This window comes from Neopelma chrysocephalum, unplaced genomic scaffold (genome assembly GCF_003984885.1).
Source record: "Neopelma chrysocephalum unplaced genomic scaffold, ASM398488v2 Primary Assembly neopelma1_86, whole genome shotgun sequence".
NCBI classification, from domain to species: domain Eukaryota; kingdom Metazoa; phylum Chordata; class Aves; order Passeriformes; family Pipridae; genus Neopelma; species Neopelma chrysocephalum.
The window spans coordinates 3,792,198-3,808,935 of record NW_020897748.1 but is presented as its reverse complement, the minus strand read 5'-3'; the positions used below and the strand labels follow the sequence as shown (position 1 = coordinate 3,808,935).

The following is a 16,738-nucleotide window of genomic DNA, read 5'->3' as shown; positions in this document are numbered from 1 at the left end:
CAATCATAACTTTGGCAACACTTTAAGTCCCAGAATTCAGGCAGTCTCTGACTACAAAATCCCCAGTGGAGCTAAAATCCACGTCAGATTGTGGTCCCAGGTTTGAAAGGTGAGGCACAGTCAAAGGTGTGAGGCTTCCAGAAGTAGACAAATCATCTGTTCATGTTTTTTTTTAACAAACTTGTTATTGGCATAAACTTTTAAAAATATGTATACTTAAACCAGCCTGTTTTAACTTTAATGTTTTGTTTGAAATAATCTAATTAGGAAATTGTGGGCCTCAGGTTTCTACTGCATTGAAATTTTTGAGCTTCATGATTAACAAAACTGGCAATAGATAACAGCATAAGCAAACTTACTTAAATATATTTTGGTTAAATGAGTTCAGGATACATTTTTCTGAGACAAATTTGGCCATATTCAATATGGCATTACATGTAAACGTCTGGAAAAACTGCAGTGTTTTTCCAAGCAGGAGGCATGAGATTACTATAATCCATAGCCTCCACCGCAGTATTAATTAGCATGGCTCACTAACCAGGGACGTAATATTTGCAAATGAAACTCTAGAAGGGCATCAGTAAGGAACAGAATGTCGAAGCCAAATGGAAAACATGAACCAATAAAAAGGCTGAACTAGCTAGAAGTGCAAGCTCAGCCTTTGAAGTTAGTTCAAGTACTGCATGCTTTAATTTTGGTGTAATCTTATGATGGAGGTACAAACAAGAACTCAGAAACAGATTTTGTAACATTTGGCCCAATTGTAGATGAATCAGTTTGTTGATGGTTACCAACAATTGCACAGCCAGAGAAGCTGTGGTCTTTGTTAAATTAGATTGAATAATTGGCTTCAGTGGGAGTTTCGGGTGCAGAGCAAATGAAGTGTCACGGCCCTTGACTCTCGTAAGATTCCTTAGCAGAGGCTAAGCTTTTGCGTTCAGAACAACCTGAATAAGGATTCGGAGAAAATAAGTCCCTCAAGAGTTGATCTACTCACTCCCCTGCCCCAATATGGGTCCGAAAATACTTAGTCATTCCTGGCAGATGTGCCTAACTTATCTGTTTTTAGAGCCCCTCTGATGACAGTAAAGACACCAAAAGCTCTCTGGGCAGTTTGCTTCCAAACAGAACTATTGTCTTGTAATACAATCTTCCATTAGTACTACATTACCCTGACAAGCCCAACCAAGCCTAGGTATTTCTGTGGTTTGATTTTGTTTTGTTATGTTATTTTTTAATATACTTTTGTGTGGAACTGCAGTGACAAAGCCATCCTTTCCTGGTGTTTCACTCAAAAAAAAAAAAAAATCACTGCTTTTGTCCTTTGGACAGCTTTCTGAAGGCCTACTACTACCAGGTGCTGAGCACCTCTGGAGACATGAATTAAGAGAACGAGTTTCAATACATTCAGCAAATTACAGAGATCAGGCAGCCAGAAGTTAGGATGATCTTTGAACTGGAAGGTCATAACTGGAAAATGAACATAATCATACATGCTCTCCTTTTTTAGATCAAGTATTCACTTCATTAGCTTGAAAATAGTAAATCATTTATTGTAGTCTTTAGTGAATGGCCCAACACATGCTGTAAATTACTTTCTCATTTGTGAGAAAAAACACAGGGAAAGTTAATTTTTTTCTTGAATATGCTTTCTAGAGGAAAAAGAACTCCCCCAAAACACATTTATTTCTCTTTCCAGCATCTGTGTAGCCCTCTGGAAAGAGTCATATTCCTCAACAAAGCAAGTGTAATGGCTCTGTCTTCTCAAATGCAAGTGAGTACAAACTCAAACATTTTAATGAAACAAAGACCTTTATTTCAAAAAAATACACAGAAGAAAATGGTTGGAATATTGTATAAGGAAAAAAGATGATATACATCAAACTTAAGCCCTATGTGATTATGACAATAAAGCAGTTTACCAAACAAGGTAATTTTATGCATACGTTGTATTGTGTATTGTGTGTGTATATATACGTCTACATGCCTGTACACACTTATGCACATACAAAACTGTAAAGGTGTAAATTATTCTAGAGATGTGACAGATTCAATTCCCAAAGTACTGTTTTCAGGAATGAGTGGTATCCAAGCCAATCAGGGTCTGGGGTTTACAAGCCCAGTGCTGATCACTTGGGGCTCGCAGCTGGGATAAAATTCATTGAATTGCCTACAGGTGAAAACTACTAAGAATGCTATAAGCTTGTTGACTGCATTTACTGAACCATAGGCACCACAGCCTTTTGTAATGAATATTTCCAAGGAAATCTCTGTATTAACTGACTTTGTCAGATGAGGAATATTGCATAAGCTATTGTGTGCCTGTGAATTCCTTGAGTGTGATGCTGTGGGGTTTTTTTGCTTGCCTTGTCATTTGTTTCATTTAGCTTTCTCATTAATAGCACAATTGCCTTGCTTTGTTCAAAAATCCTATTCTGAGAAGCAAGTATTACTTTCTTCTTTAACTTCTTGCCAACAAAAGATTTTCAAACACATATGGTACAGAGGAATCATACAAGATTGTTTTAGAGCAAAATGTAATATCTAAAATCAAAAGCACAAATCCACTTACTACATTTCCATTTTGCCTTTGATATAAAATCAAATCTTAACGTGAGAAATGCACACAGTTCATCAGCATGCTATGAGTAAATACATAATTAACATGTGGAATAAGCAATGCTGTTGTCAATGCTTTCACATATGTTACCACGAAACTAAAATATTTTAATTAGTAGAGAAATAGAGGAAAATCCAAGTAAATGCAGCTTGTGCTTGACATATAAATTAGCTTGGCTCAATGAGTATTAAAAACAAGAGAATCTCATGTCTACCTTGACTACCCTTACCATACTAGGACAGCTTAGTTGGTCCTGCATGATTCAAATCTGCTTCAGTGCTCTGATAAATTTTTACTTGGCAGAAAAGTCTCCATTGTGGCCATTGCACAAATGCTTTACTAAATCACTGGTAGAAATCAAAATGTGTGAGTTCATTAGCAGGTAGGCAGAAAGTGTAGACTTTGGTGTTTTGTATTAATCCAATGTGCTGGACTAACAGAACCTTATTTGAAGACTATGTTATAAGAGGAAAAATAAAAAACTATATAGCTATACCATGTGGCTTCTGATTTGGGAACTACAATTTAGCCTATTAGACATGGACCTGTTCCAAAAGTGCACATTCAAACAATCATGCATGAAGGAGTTAGAAACACAGATGTGAATTATAACTCTCTGAAATCCTGGGAATGCTCCAAATCAGGCCATTAGAGGTAGGTTTGAACTGTAACTACACATTCAGATCTAAAATTTTTGTTTAAACCTGTCTTTCCATAACATTTTTACAGCAACTACTGAATATATTAAAACCAACAGTGTTCCATAAGCTTAAGAAAAAGTACCAGTTAACCCCATCTTAGCTGTATTCAGACATGATTCCCAATGGCCAGCTAAAAACATTTCTATAGAAAGGCAGTAACAAAAATCATCACTTGAATGTAGTGAGACAGTTTAAATAGGTCAAATTCAAGCTGGATTACAGCTCCATTGGCCAAATACAGATTTACAGTGATCACTTTGGCCCAGTATTTAACATTAGAAACATAAATAATTTAAGGATTTTCTTTTCCAAGTTTGGGACAGAATTTTGAAACATCTGGTCTCTTTTCAGTACCTTTTACACACATAAGCCAAAGTCAACATTTTTGACTGAAGCAATAGTGTTGGGTGGGACTGAGGTGGGCCATTTCACAAGCATGCAAGTGATAGAAAATGTCCCCCATAACACTGGATAAGGCACCAAAGGAGCAATGAAGGGACACCTGCCATTTTTCAGTGCTCTCAACAGCAGGAAACTGAGGGTCCCAAATCTATGCAAATACTCAGTTCATTGATGCTTTTATCTGTAAATCATTAATGCACGTTTCTCTTTTTTTTGAAGTCAAACATATTTGCAAGTGAGTCACAATGATTCGTCTCGTAAAAGATGTAGAAGGTGTGGCCCAAACCAGTCTGGCCTTGGCCACCAGTTACTGTGGTAATGGACATTGCGTCTGCCGAATCAGGTCTACTACTGTATCTGCACAGCACCACTCCCTCCATTGCTGATCTCAATGTCTGATGATTAAAAACTAGATTTCCACACCTTGAAGGAGACAAATGAACCCACAGCTCATCATCTAAGACCATTCCCCATTAATAGTACTTAAGAAACAGCCAATCAAAAGGGAACTTGAGGAGTGCAGACACAATGGCAGTACAGACACAAATGAAAAAGCATTTTGCCCTTTTTAAATGGCCTGGTAATGTCCACTACCATTTTTGCAAACTGTTTAAGTGAACATCTTAATAACATAATGCAGCACTAGGTATTTTCAGGAATTTGTCTCACAGTTTAACATTTTGTGTCATGCAGTAGCAGGAGAGATGTCAAAACAAAATGTATAAAGCCCCTTTTGAAGTGCATAATCACAGTTTGTGTTGATATCAAAAGTATTTGAATGAGCAAATTCAGAACTGCACTATCAAAGATTATTAAATGTTTTAATAAATATGCCATATCTGATGGGAGAAAAGTGAAGTACACAGTACTTAATATAAGTACTTACAAATCTAAAAGATGGCTTAAAAAATTCCAAAATAGTCCTCATATGTTGCATTATTTGGGAGTAAACCACAAAAGCAAGGCTGAATGAGTATGATTGGGTTGGGTATTTTGAATGACACTAAAGCATAAATCTACCCAGAAGAGTTTTCTGTGTTTACAGGTTTCTGAAAAAGATGATTGGTTTTATTGTCTGGAGCAGCAAACTCCACATAGACTTCTGAAAGTTTCAAAGTATACATACTTCAAATAAACAAGGAATAAATTTTAGTTGTTTAAAGGGAGAGGTGCTAGGGTTGTTGAGAAAAACTTTTCAAGCCCTTTAAAACTGCTGAGCTCATAGAGGTGGTAGATCAGCAATCTGAGGGAGAATAGATGTGAAGAACAAGACGAAAGCAGTAGCAAGGCAAGTTTTCTGAAGTGATACAGAATCATCATTTAGAGTCATAACATTTGGTCAGTTCTCAGGCTCTCTGCTGGAATTGGTCCCTCGGGACGAGACTAACACCAGTGTTCCATTTCAGATGTATCAGCAAGTAGCAGTTCCGAATTATCTGCCATTGCATCAGATTGGATTCAGTAACACTGAAATTAAAGGGTCCCTGTCTCCTAATTTATTCCCTGTCCAATTGCCCAATATTTCTTTAAAGTTAACATATCAAATGGAAATAATGATATGACACGTAGTTCTAGCATTACTAATACATGTGATCCTTCTTAACTGCATACCAAAGACATCGCCTATAAATGGTAGTGCATGTGTGTGTATGTACACACATATATATTTCACTTAACATGGAGACAGAACTGCAAATTGGATTGAGAGTAAGCTTCAGTTTGCAGAACTTTAAATGAATAGGGCCAAAACTCTACTCATTCACTGAAGTACACCAAGTACTTCTTTTTGGGTTTTTTTAAGTTTGATAGGGATGTATGGTATAAATCATAATAACTGTCTGGGACAGTTATTCGAGGTAAATTTGCTAGTAACTTTTTGTTAATAATTTGGCAAGGCTGGAACATATTCGTGAGGAGACAAGTATCTGGATAATATTTTTAATTTTTTAAGTAATCAAAGTGTTATTCAATTGAACTACCAGCATCAGATAAGTAATATCTACACATTATTTAACTGCCTCAAAATGCCTTGAAGGCAAGAATACAGCAAAACAGAAACTGCCTGCCACATTTCAGCTTTTGGTTGCGTGTACTGTACTGACCACAGCAATAGAAGGTTGCCTTCCACATGCTTTTTAGACTGACATACATCAGTGCATTTATGGCATTTCATGAATCTTCTTTGCCTTTCACATTAATGAGTGGTAGGCCACACAGTACCACATGTGCTGTGCTCATTACAAGATGCTGTGTTCCACCCCTCTCAGATGTACTGAGCATTAAAGTTTGCTGCATTTGTGAAATTTGGGAAAACATAAAAAACATAGACAAGTGTTTAATATTTTACTCTCTTGTGGCTTCCAACCAGGATATCTTCCTCAGGTAATGTCAGATGAGCAAACAACCCAAACATGGTGTGCACGAAGCAATCTCTGAACTGTGGGGGAGCAGGAATGGAACCAGTGATCTCCCTTGCTCCTTCTGTGAGAATATATGAGCAGGGCAGCTATGTCCATAAAATAAAGTGTCTTCCTTCCCTGCCAGCCTGTCTGAAGCAACACCCAATGGAAATCCCTTACAATTTTTGGTCATTGTGACAAGAGCAAAAGACTGTTAGTTGACGTTAGTTGCCACTCCTCATTGAGGGGGAAAGCACTTGAACGGTCCTTAGCAGCATGATCTAAGAGCTCCAAGTGAAGAACCTTTACTTCTGACAAAGGAGACAGGGCTGCATGGCTTGTTCTTCTTGTCCAAGAGGTTGGAACGAGCAGCAGAAGACAGTCCCATCCCTAACTCAGGGCTAGTCCTCGGCAACTCAGCAACCTGCCTTTCTTTTACATGTAGGAAAAAGTGGAGCCAACAACTTCATGCCTGGAGACTGGTGTTTTAAGTGGTATGAAAAACGTGGAGAGATCTATCATCATCCTGCCCCCTGCCTAGCAGTTAATTCTGCCCCTACCCTCTCTTAATTAATCCCCAATTAATCTGTTTTCCTCAGTCCCAACATCAACTGTGCCCCAAGTCTTTTTAAAACTTTTTAAAAATAGAGAGAACTACACAAGAGCTATGAGCTCCTGCAACCGTCTGGTGAGTAATGCCTTGAGTGGAATGACATTTTAGAAAAGTTCTCAATCCCATCTGTGTCCTGATAGATTTTAAGCCTTTCTTGTGGATCAAAACTCAGAAATGAGGCAGAAGGTGTACTTTGGACCAGGAATCAGACTGAATTGGGAGCAAACCACAACAGTGTTTGACTTTATAATAACTCACAGACCTCAGGAGTTATCCTTGATGAACAGAAGTTCCATGAATTGCACAGTGAGAGTGTAGTGTGCCAAGACACACTGCTTCAGGGTTGTCAGTTCAATGCAGTGTTTTACTTATTCATTAGATCAGGTACTGAAGAACTGGGTTTGATTATAGGATCTTTAAGACTGAGACTACCTAGTAGTGTGTGCCTTGCATACTTCAGTGGAATCTTACTCTGATTTGAGCCTCAAGGTGTATTATTAAATTATTAACACAAGAGTCAGTATCGCAGTCAGGTTGGTATGGAACACATTGGCAGATGTTTATTTTCTACCCTTAATAACTGTCCCATGGTTCTTAATAATATTCCAAGTCATCATCCTTGCTCTGGAAATGTAAGAACAAACCTTGCATGAACGTTATATTTATGTCTCCTGGCCACCTCCATTGAATGTCTCTGCATTCCCTTCCTCAGAGAGATTTAAAGTGCCTGAAAAGGTAACAGAATGTCGTTGCTGTGTTGTAGCCAGTTGAAATAATCAGAACAGTTCTTCAATAAATGCATCAAAAAGAGAGAGACAAGGTGTGGTGGGACGTGCCCTCACCAGCAGCCAGTCTCCCACCCAGCTGCTCATTCACTCATTTCCACCCTCCACCACCACACAACCGGATAAAGGGTAAAAAACAGGAAAAATAGAAAAGAGAAAGGTTTTGGGCCAAGATGAATACAGGAAGATAGATTACCAATTACTGTTACAGGCAAAACAAAACCTTAAACTGGGGAAATTAATGTATTGCCAATTAGAATAAATCATTACTGATTCAGGTAGTGGGGGGGGAAGAAGAAACTAGCATTTACACATTTAGAGAAAACACTTTTTCTCCACCTTTCCCAGGTTCAAGTTCACTCCAAGTACTTCTCCTCACCTCCTTGCTATTACCACAGGTTACCCTCAGTCCCTTTGGTGAGGCACTGTGAAGCTCCTTCTTCCTTCTCACTCTTTTCCTCTGCTGCAGCCTGGGTCCTCCACAGACTGAGGGAATATCTGCTCCAACACAGAGTACCTTCTCCTCCTTAACCTCCTCCCCAAACTCCTCCTCTTCCACCTCCTCCTCTGGCCTTGGTATTCCCTCTGTTGTTTAATCACTCTTTTTATTCCATCCTCCCCTCTCTGGATTTCTTTGCTCTTTCCCCAAGGTGCCACCATCTTGGCTGAGGGGATCAGCCATATCCTATGATAAGTCCATTGGAGCCAACTGGAATTGGCTGTGCCTGAAACAGGGCAGCCCTGGCCTTTGCTCACAGCCCTCCTCCTGCCAGCACTTTGCCATTTATCCCCAACAGACAAGGTGTGACCTTCTCTGTAACAAACTGGAGGGAAGCTGCCCGTCAAGAGCAACAGTGGTCTCGTGTAGCACAGCTGAGGCAAATACCCAAAGGGTGATGATGGAAGAAGAGGAAACCACTCAAAGGCAGTAGGAACACTTGAGCTATTATGAGGGACTGAGCAGGGCAGGCAAATTTGCAGCGGCATTAGAGAATGGGCTGCAACTGAAGCTGGTGGGAGAGACCTCTCAAATCACTCAGGACCTTGAATTTCTCATTTCATTAGCCTGTACCACAGCCTGGCAAGAATGCAGCTCTCAGGTCTGGAACAACAGGACATCTGGGCTGGTCTGCAGCAAAGACTGAAGCTGCCTTGTGGGTCCTCTGGTCACAGGGCCCACCTGGAGGTTTCTCATCCACAGAGCGGGAGCAAAGCCCCTGTGCCAGGACTCCCCACAATGACATGGGGGGCAGAACAGTGGTACAGAAGGCAGAGATATACAAAATATAGTTACACCTGTGAAGCTGGATTACTTTAACTACAACTAGAGGACATGATAAGAGGGCAGAAAGAGAATGTGAGGGAAGACCAAGGAATGCTGCAGTTTTCTCTGAAGTCACATACAGAAAATGCTGCCGCAGGAAGATTATGTTCAGACACTTGGAAATTCAAGAGAACTAGTGAAAGCAGGACACCAATTTGCCTAAAATAGCAGTGCTTAATACATAATTAGAAGAGAAAGGAGGAGCAGAGAAGGCAGCGAAGCAATAGTCCAAGTTCTATTAATTTTTTTAAGTCCACGTAATTTCAGCATAGGCTTAAAAAACAAAACAAAAGAAAACCTCCGGGATATTATTCCTTCTAGGAATTCAAGCTTTGAAGCAAAATATGTTTTTCTGTCTTTATCAGATCTCTTTGCTGTCCTATTTCTTTCTCTCATTCTAATATTTAATTGGCTTTGGTAGAGATGATCTATTGCTAGTTCTGTGTCAGATTCTTGCCAGTAACTCCATGGGGTCTGAGATTTCTCCAGTCATCTCATGCTCCTAGTTAAAATACCCGAACTGGAAAGCTTAGATAGCCTCATTTCAGATACTACCATTTTGCAAAAAAATTCTATCAGGTCAACGTCAGGTCCGCTAACCATGACTGAATCTTGTCTTCACATAGAGGCTGCAGAGCTTCACTTAAACATGACTTGGGGTGGGATAACTTCCTACTAATGAACATCAGCACTGACAGCAGGAAAACTAGCTTTTAAGAATCTACATTTCAAAGTACACTTGTTGGCAGACTGGTACTCACTTCCTGTGTCTTGGGAACATTTGAGAGTTTACGCTTTGTAGAAATGGTGGCTTCCATGGAACTTTCAGGCTTCAGGGAGGACACAGACAAGGAATCTGCACATGGAAAAAAATAATTAAAATTATGTGAAACCAAAGGAGTTTAATATTACATAGTGCTATTGCTAGCCCTACTGATAAATGCAGGAATTTAATAAGCAAACAGGTCATAATGTCCTTGGGATATTCATGGCAGAAACCAGGATGAAGCAATGCCTCTCACATCCCCCAAAAACATACTGACAAACTGGTAGAAAGAAGTTTCAGTATCTGCTTGTATGTAAGTTGATGAAGCACAAAAAGCCAGGGAGGTGAAATGTGTGTGTGATTGCCACGTCACTCTGCAAAATGAAGGATGGCTGAATCCCTCTCTTCAATAGGACCTCTGCAGTAAAGGCAATGCTGATACCCTGCAACTTTTACTGTCCCTTTCTTAGAAAACTTATCACTCACAGTATGGTGCAGAGAGCAACTCCCCTGTGGACAGCAAAAGAGAGGCAGAGGTTTACGTACAAAACTCAAAAGAAGAGTAAGCAAAGTCCTTATACTGAGAGAATTTCACCTAAGCTATAAACTTGTCCTAATAAACTACAGGTTAATAACCTGAAAGGAATGATGATGAGGTTTCCTCCAGATCTTCATCCCTTTTAATGAGTATTCTCTCCTGCTCCAAGGCTTCTATGTACTTGGAATAGGACCAGGAAGCCTGCAAGAACCATTAAACACCATCAGCCTTCAGAACATGTCACTGTAGTTCCTGGCCCATATCAACAGTGAGATAAAAAACTTGTTTATGTTAAAACCCTGTTATTGGATAACCACAATTATTAAGAAGATTCTTTTCATTACAATATTGGAATCATATGAAAAATAGTATTGCTGAAAATAAGCAAATCTCGAAACACCATGATTTAAGCAAGTTTGACAGATGCAATGTTTACATTTATTCTCCATCCCTGGTCTAAGTCTTATTCACTCTTTCATTTTCTAAACCTAAATACAGCAGATCTTTCCCCTCTCAAAATATCTGTCATTTGTGCTATCGAGGACTTAATTTTATCTCCCTGTCACATCCTTTGAGCATGTCCTTTCTTAAATCATTGAAGGTCTCATTAGCCTCACAGTTCTTTCTGCCTGCCTTCTCTAGCAGAATGCTACTACCACTAGAGGCTAATCAACTGGAGACATCATCCTTTCTTTTTCTAAGGATCAAATGTTGCTCTTTGCATTGCAACAACCACAGTTCAGGTTGCATGTAAATATTAGGTCACTCTCCCAAAACAGTTGGGAACTGCATTTTTATTCGGCCCAATTTTTTTCCTTACAGCATGAGAAGTTTGGGGCCAATTTGTCATATCACAACTCAGTAGAACTTCTAGCACCTTCCTATAACAGAAAGGGGCTTGGAGAAGAAAAAAGAAACTGCCCTTTAAAAGATTATTGTTTGTTCTGTAGTTACTTGCCTCTTCTTGAGGGCTTAAGCATATGCCATGGATATACTGGCTCGCTCAACTCAATTTAAAAATTTAAAAAAAAAAAATAGGTATGAGCAAAAGTAAAAAGGTCCATTTAAGGGCCAAGGGTGTTAGCTTAACTATGCAGTTTGCTTCAGATTTTGGGGGTATTTCAGACTGCCCATTTCTATATTCTGCTCATCACTAACATAATGCCACGAGAAGCATTCTGTGGAATTCAAGCAGTGGCTAAGGTGGGATTTACTCCTGCATCACATGGCATAGCTGGGATTATGTGATTGCACAGATTCCCCATTATGTTATGGCAGTGCCAACTCAGCCATGAATGATTCCTTCATATGCCCCAGGTAACATGTCTGTTCTTCCCATTTCTCCAATCAAATGTCTGTTAACTTTTCACTATAGGTTAGATGCATAGTGAGAGTTGTTATGGAAGAAGTCCTAAAGTAGTATTTGCTGTCAGATTTTCAAATACCTAGATTTCCTGAAGGAGTTCTGCTTCAGTTTGTGACATATGAACAGAACAGAACTCTAGCCCAAACTGAATTCTTTCAGGACAGAAATTTCACAAGTAATGAAAAGCTTCTTATTCCGGAACTGAACTATCTTTTCTTCAATTTATCTTTACAAACAGATTCTTTTTTAATCCATACACCATAAGAGCTTAACATGCTGTCAGCCATTAATAGTACTCAGTACCTAAATCTTAAAAAAAATCAAGAAAGAAGGAAAAAAAATCATCTGTCAGGTAGGTAAACTTACAACAGTGAAGCTAATTGTGGAAGAATGAACAGTTATTGAAGAACTATGTGACAACATTATTCAAAACCTAACTCCCCCTTCTTGTTCTTCCAAGGTCATTTTATCTCTCTTGAATGATATCTGTAGAAACGTGTATTATTCACCTCCCATCCAAATCCATCTAAAGATGGTGCTGATCCTCTCTTCATGTCAATGGTATCTACCAAAGCACCCTTTGCCAGTTGAGTCAAGGAACTCTTTGGCATTTGAGTCAAGGCACTTCTTGGCAGCTGAGCCAAGTCACTCTTTTGCAGCTGAGTCAAGTCACTCTTTTGCAGCTGAGTCAAGTCACTCTTTTGCAGCTGAGTCAAGCCACTCTTTTGCAGTTGAGTCAAGGCCCTCCTTGACAGTTTAGTCAAGTTGATGAGTTTTCTCTCTGCTTCTTTACCCTGCTAATAATAAAAACTCATAATTAGATGTGAACAATAATTCAGGTGCTAAAGTTAAAAGCAAGGCCTGAGGAACTAAAAACTGTCATTGTAAATAAGATAGGTTCACTTGCAGTAATGTTTTGTAATGCTCAGTTTCATAATACATCATGTTGGGCATATTAAAAAATAGCAGAAGATAATGCTTTTTAAAAGCATTTCTTTGTTCTAGTCGATGATTCCTGGCCTCTACACTCCTGCAGACCATCTTCCTTTCAGATTCAATACCTGCTCCAAAATATAGCTAAGTGACAGGGCAGATCTGCAACAGAACATATTTTAAGGACAGAGAGGACATTGTGAGCCTCTAATTTGGCCTCATGTATAAATGTAGAATGTAGGATTTGTGGTGATTAATTCCAGCTTGGTCCAGTAGCTGCGAATGAACTACAGTATACAAGTTAGGACGACAGGCAATCTGATGTAAAACATTTACAATGAAGAACAAGGCATCGTAGCACTTGGTAAAATGCTCTGGTGATTAACTATTCATCATTTTTGTGTTGCTTCTGTGTTTTATGAAGGCTGCACCTTTGCACATTCTGTCTGATGATCCCAAAATTCTTTATAAACATTAATCAATGTTCATATTTGACCTCACACAGTTAACCCCACAACACCTCCAAGAGCTGAGTAATATAAGCCTCTCATGTTAAAATGATGGGGGGGGGGGGGGGGGGGGAAAGAGGTCAAATTGTTCCCAGAGTCACTTAGCAAGTCCCTGAAAGATCTGGAAAAAGATCAGACTATCCTGTTTCCTTGCTCATAAAGTGCCTTTTCCTTCCTCATCATCCCCATTGCCCTATGAACCCATCAGCTCTAAGAGTGACTTTTGGGTACTGAACTGGCCAGGCAGTGTGATGTTCACCTTCTCTCCAGGAACAGGCTCAGTAACTTCTGTGGCACACTCAGTTGATGAAACAGGGATTCCAAAGCAAATGCAGAGGTAGCATGTACACTAATGCACTACAGTTTATGTTTGTTGGTTTTCTCAATGAGAATGGTGAATTAAGTGAGGTCTTTAATAATGTCTTCTCATAATAAATTAGGCAATGTTATGGCAATGTCATATCCCATGACATTACACCACTAACTAACAAATAAGCTTCTTGCTAAGAAGCGTAAAGAGAAATGACAGAAACATGGAAAAGGAAAATAATGTTTATGGCTTTCTTTGCTAAGGGTATGGAAAGACTAAATACAGATTTATAGTGTAAGGTAAAACTGCTTTGTGCACTGGAAAGCAAAAAAATCCAAAATCTACTTTGGAGGTAAAATGCAATTATGTATATAACAAATTACTAGCACTGGCATCAAGGCAGTCTGCAAAAAGTGACGAATATATATTTTAAAGTGTGTGGCATGTGCCTCTAGCAGTTAACAAAGGAACAAGTCCATTGCCAGGAAGCCTTCGATAGAATTTGCCCCCTAAATAACAAATAGGCACACAGAAAAAATATTGAGATAGTCAAATAATACCAAGTTATGCATAATTGTTCACTGAAAAGCTCCTTTTCTGACCATTTTTTCCATTATACTACATAAAAGTCCAACTTATCTGTTCAGTTCTAAAACTGAGGTGAGCCCAAGTAGACTGAGCACCCCAGGGACACATTTCTGAGGAAAAAGAAAGCAAATTCCTCCCCAAGGACTATGATTGTTCATTTTGACATAAACCCAAAATAGCAACTGATTTGTGGAGTGGAGGGGAAATATACATATGAAAAGTTGTTTCTAACCCTTGCCAGAGCTTTCCTCTCATTCAGCGTGAGCCTGGTGGGGCAGAAGAGCATAGACCTTATTTTCAATGCCAAGACATCATCACTTTCCACAAGCTGCTGCTGAAACTGCTATTGCTTATGTTAGATGAACCTTATCAGTATCCTTCATGGATACTGAATCATTTGAATAATGTAACACATTGTCATTGAGAGGACAGAAATCTCAGACAAGAGAACAGGAAATGGCAATTTCTTTAAACAATAGCAGAAAGGGGAAAGGGTTTCAAAAACATTTCAAAAATTTATCTGTTCCACCTATTCATTCAAAAAATTTTAAAAGGTAACCAGTTAACTGATCATTTTTTCTGTGAGAAGAATAGTCTGCAAACTGTTTACTGAACTGCATTCTCTGCCTGTCACTTTCTAAAATTTCTTACTCTGTTTCCCAGCCTAGAAGGGTAGTTCACCTTTCCCATTTGTTCTCCATAAAAGCTAGGCTTTTGCCCTCCTGGCCAAGATTTTCTCTTTACTTCCTTGATCTTAATCAGAAAACTTATAGACAGGCAACAAACAGATGGAAAAAATAAGTCTGTGAAAACGCAAAAGTGCATTACTTTGAAATATTGCATTCTTGCAGTGTAAGTATTGCCAATGGCCTTGCCAGACATATCTGTATGGAGACAATATGCTTTGGAGAAAGGAACACGAGTTCTTAGATTTTAGGCTTCCCTTGACGTTGGTGTGTGGCCTTGAGTAATGTTTCACTGGTCCTCAGCTTTCATGTGTCTAAAGGAGGATAACAATGTATACATGTTCTTATGGGCATATGTCTTTATCTGTCCAGGTGTTCATGTGGTTCTCATCATAAGTAACATCACAACACACGTGTATATGGTATTTAACATATGTAAAGCTCTTTTAATGCTACTTATGATAGTTTGCAAGTCCAGTAATTTCTCTGCCCTTAAAAGAATGTTCTCCTCCCAAAGCTGGGCAAACAATTGTATTTCATAAAAAATAAACTGTTTCAAAGCCTATAATCAATAGAAAAAGAAATACATTACATTTTAATAAAAAAGTCCAAGAAAAACAATTTTACAAACAAGCATTCCACTGTAGAGGTCACAGTTCTGTTAATGTGCTGAAACTGTCTGGAAACTCACTGTGAACAGTCTAACAATTTCACTGACAAAGATGAGAAATATTGAAGAAAAGGCAAAAACTATGCAAAGTAATCAGTGCATAAATATTTTTTAAAATAATGTGCAGACTTTTCAAATGGTCCTTCTGAAAAATAGATATGAAATTAATTTTGGGTTTGGTTTGGTTTGCTTTCAATAGTGATCCAGAACTATAAATTCTAATATAGGACAATACATCATGAAAGTGCAAACAGGTCTGCAGTTACCCACTGTACACAGATTTATTTTTTTTTAATTCAGCCTTCTTTTTTGCCCTTCTCTTGGCATAAAAGATGACTAAAATATATTTTTCCCTCTTCTTAATGAAAGGAGTATTCCATTGACTCATCTGCTTCAAGTTAAACATAAGTATATGCATCGGCAGGATTGGGAATTAATCCTCCTAGGACTGGGTCAAATGTGAAGTTTGAAATCTAACAAAATATTTGGTAGCTTTGGAACAGGCTGAGAAAGGGATATTTTAATTCATGTATGTTTGCTCATGAAGAAGTTTTTATGCAGTTCGTCAGATGTCACCCGAAACTTTGTGAGCCTTACCTTTGCTGTTATCCTTTCCTTCTTTCGCATCTTTTTTTCCTTTTCTCTCTCCAAGGCAAGTAGAATTTTTTCACTATCCACATTGCTTTGCAACTTACAAAATTCTGGCCAAAATTTAAACAGAAGAGCAAAAACACTCATCTGCACAAGAAGAAAAGAAAGTCAATCTTGACCGTATTAAGAAAACAATTTACTGTAAAATAAAATGTAGTTTACCATGCGAATGAAATAACTATTTCTTTTTGAACACACAGCCTTGTTCCTCCCACATACTCTGTCCTGACATTTCAGCCCAGATTTGCTCGGCACATGCTTTTCATCAGTGTGTTTATTACTGGTGAGAAATCTTCCTAAAACACAGTTAAAAGGCACTTTCTTTTTTTTATATTTCCCTAAACAATTGTTTGCATTAATGAGAACATCCATCATTTTTTACAAGTATTCTTGATAAAATATACACCAGTAGAATTGCTTTTGCACCACTGTTCTGCTCAAATATTTCAAATATTCAGTTCATTAGGGAGAGGGCTTTTTTTTTTCCCTCCTTAAGAGAAAGGAAATACTTTTTTGCCTCTGGAAAGACTCTTAAACCACATTACAGATCTATGAGCAAATCTTGGATAATTTTTAAATGATATAATCTCTCATAGGGTCGTTTTTGAACTAGAATAAGGAAAACAATTTTAGAAAAGCAAACAGAGGGGCTCAGTAAATTCTGTTGCTGCACGTACCAAGGATCACATTTTTCAATTAATTCAGATGTTTAATTCTCATTGAGAAACTTGGCTTCCAAATTGCCGAGCATGCTCAGCACCTCACTGCTTCTGGCTCAATGGACTTGAAAGTGACAAGTGAGTCACTGTCAGGTTCCAGTCACAGCTTTTTGGCCAAGTTCGTCCTTTGGTTTTGTGCCACATTTCTGGAGTTCACT

At 38.6% G+C, this 16,738-nt stretch overlaps 1 protein-coding gene across 5 annotated transcripts in view; it reads right to left on the bottom strand.

Annotated features, from left to right (window-relative positions):
• Positions 1 to 1,527: 1,527 nt before the first annotated feature.
• RGS22 (regulator of G protein signaling 22) overlaps positions 1,528 to 16,738 on the bottom strand; it is a 70,713-nt gene continuing 55,502 nt past the window's right edge. For 3 of the 5 annotated variants that reach the window (XM_027692460.1, XM_027692463.1, XM_027692464.1), the window contains 5 exons: positions 15,808 to 15,948; positions 12,024 to 12,311; positions 10,247 to 10,349; positions 9,606 to 9,700; positions 1,528 to 7,462 (listed from right to left, as the gene is read on the bottom strand). In XM_027692460.1, coding sequence (XP_027548261.1) covers positions 7,454 to 7,462; positions 9,606 to 9,700; positions 10,247 to 10,349; positions 12,024 to 12,311; positions 15,808 to 15,948 — 636 coding nt within the window. In that variant the 3' untranslated portion in view covers positions 1,528 to 7,453. The remainder of the gene's footprint in view (positions 7,463 to 9,605; positions 9,701 to 10,246; positions 10,350 to 12,023; positions 12,312 to 15,807; positions 15,949 to 16,738) is intronic. The other 2 variants (XM_027692461.1, XM_027692462.1) reach the window with 2 other exon arrangements.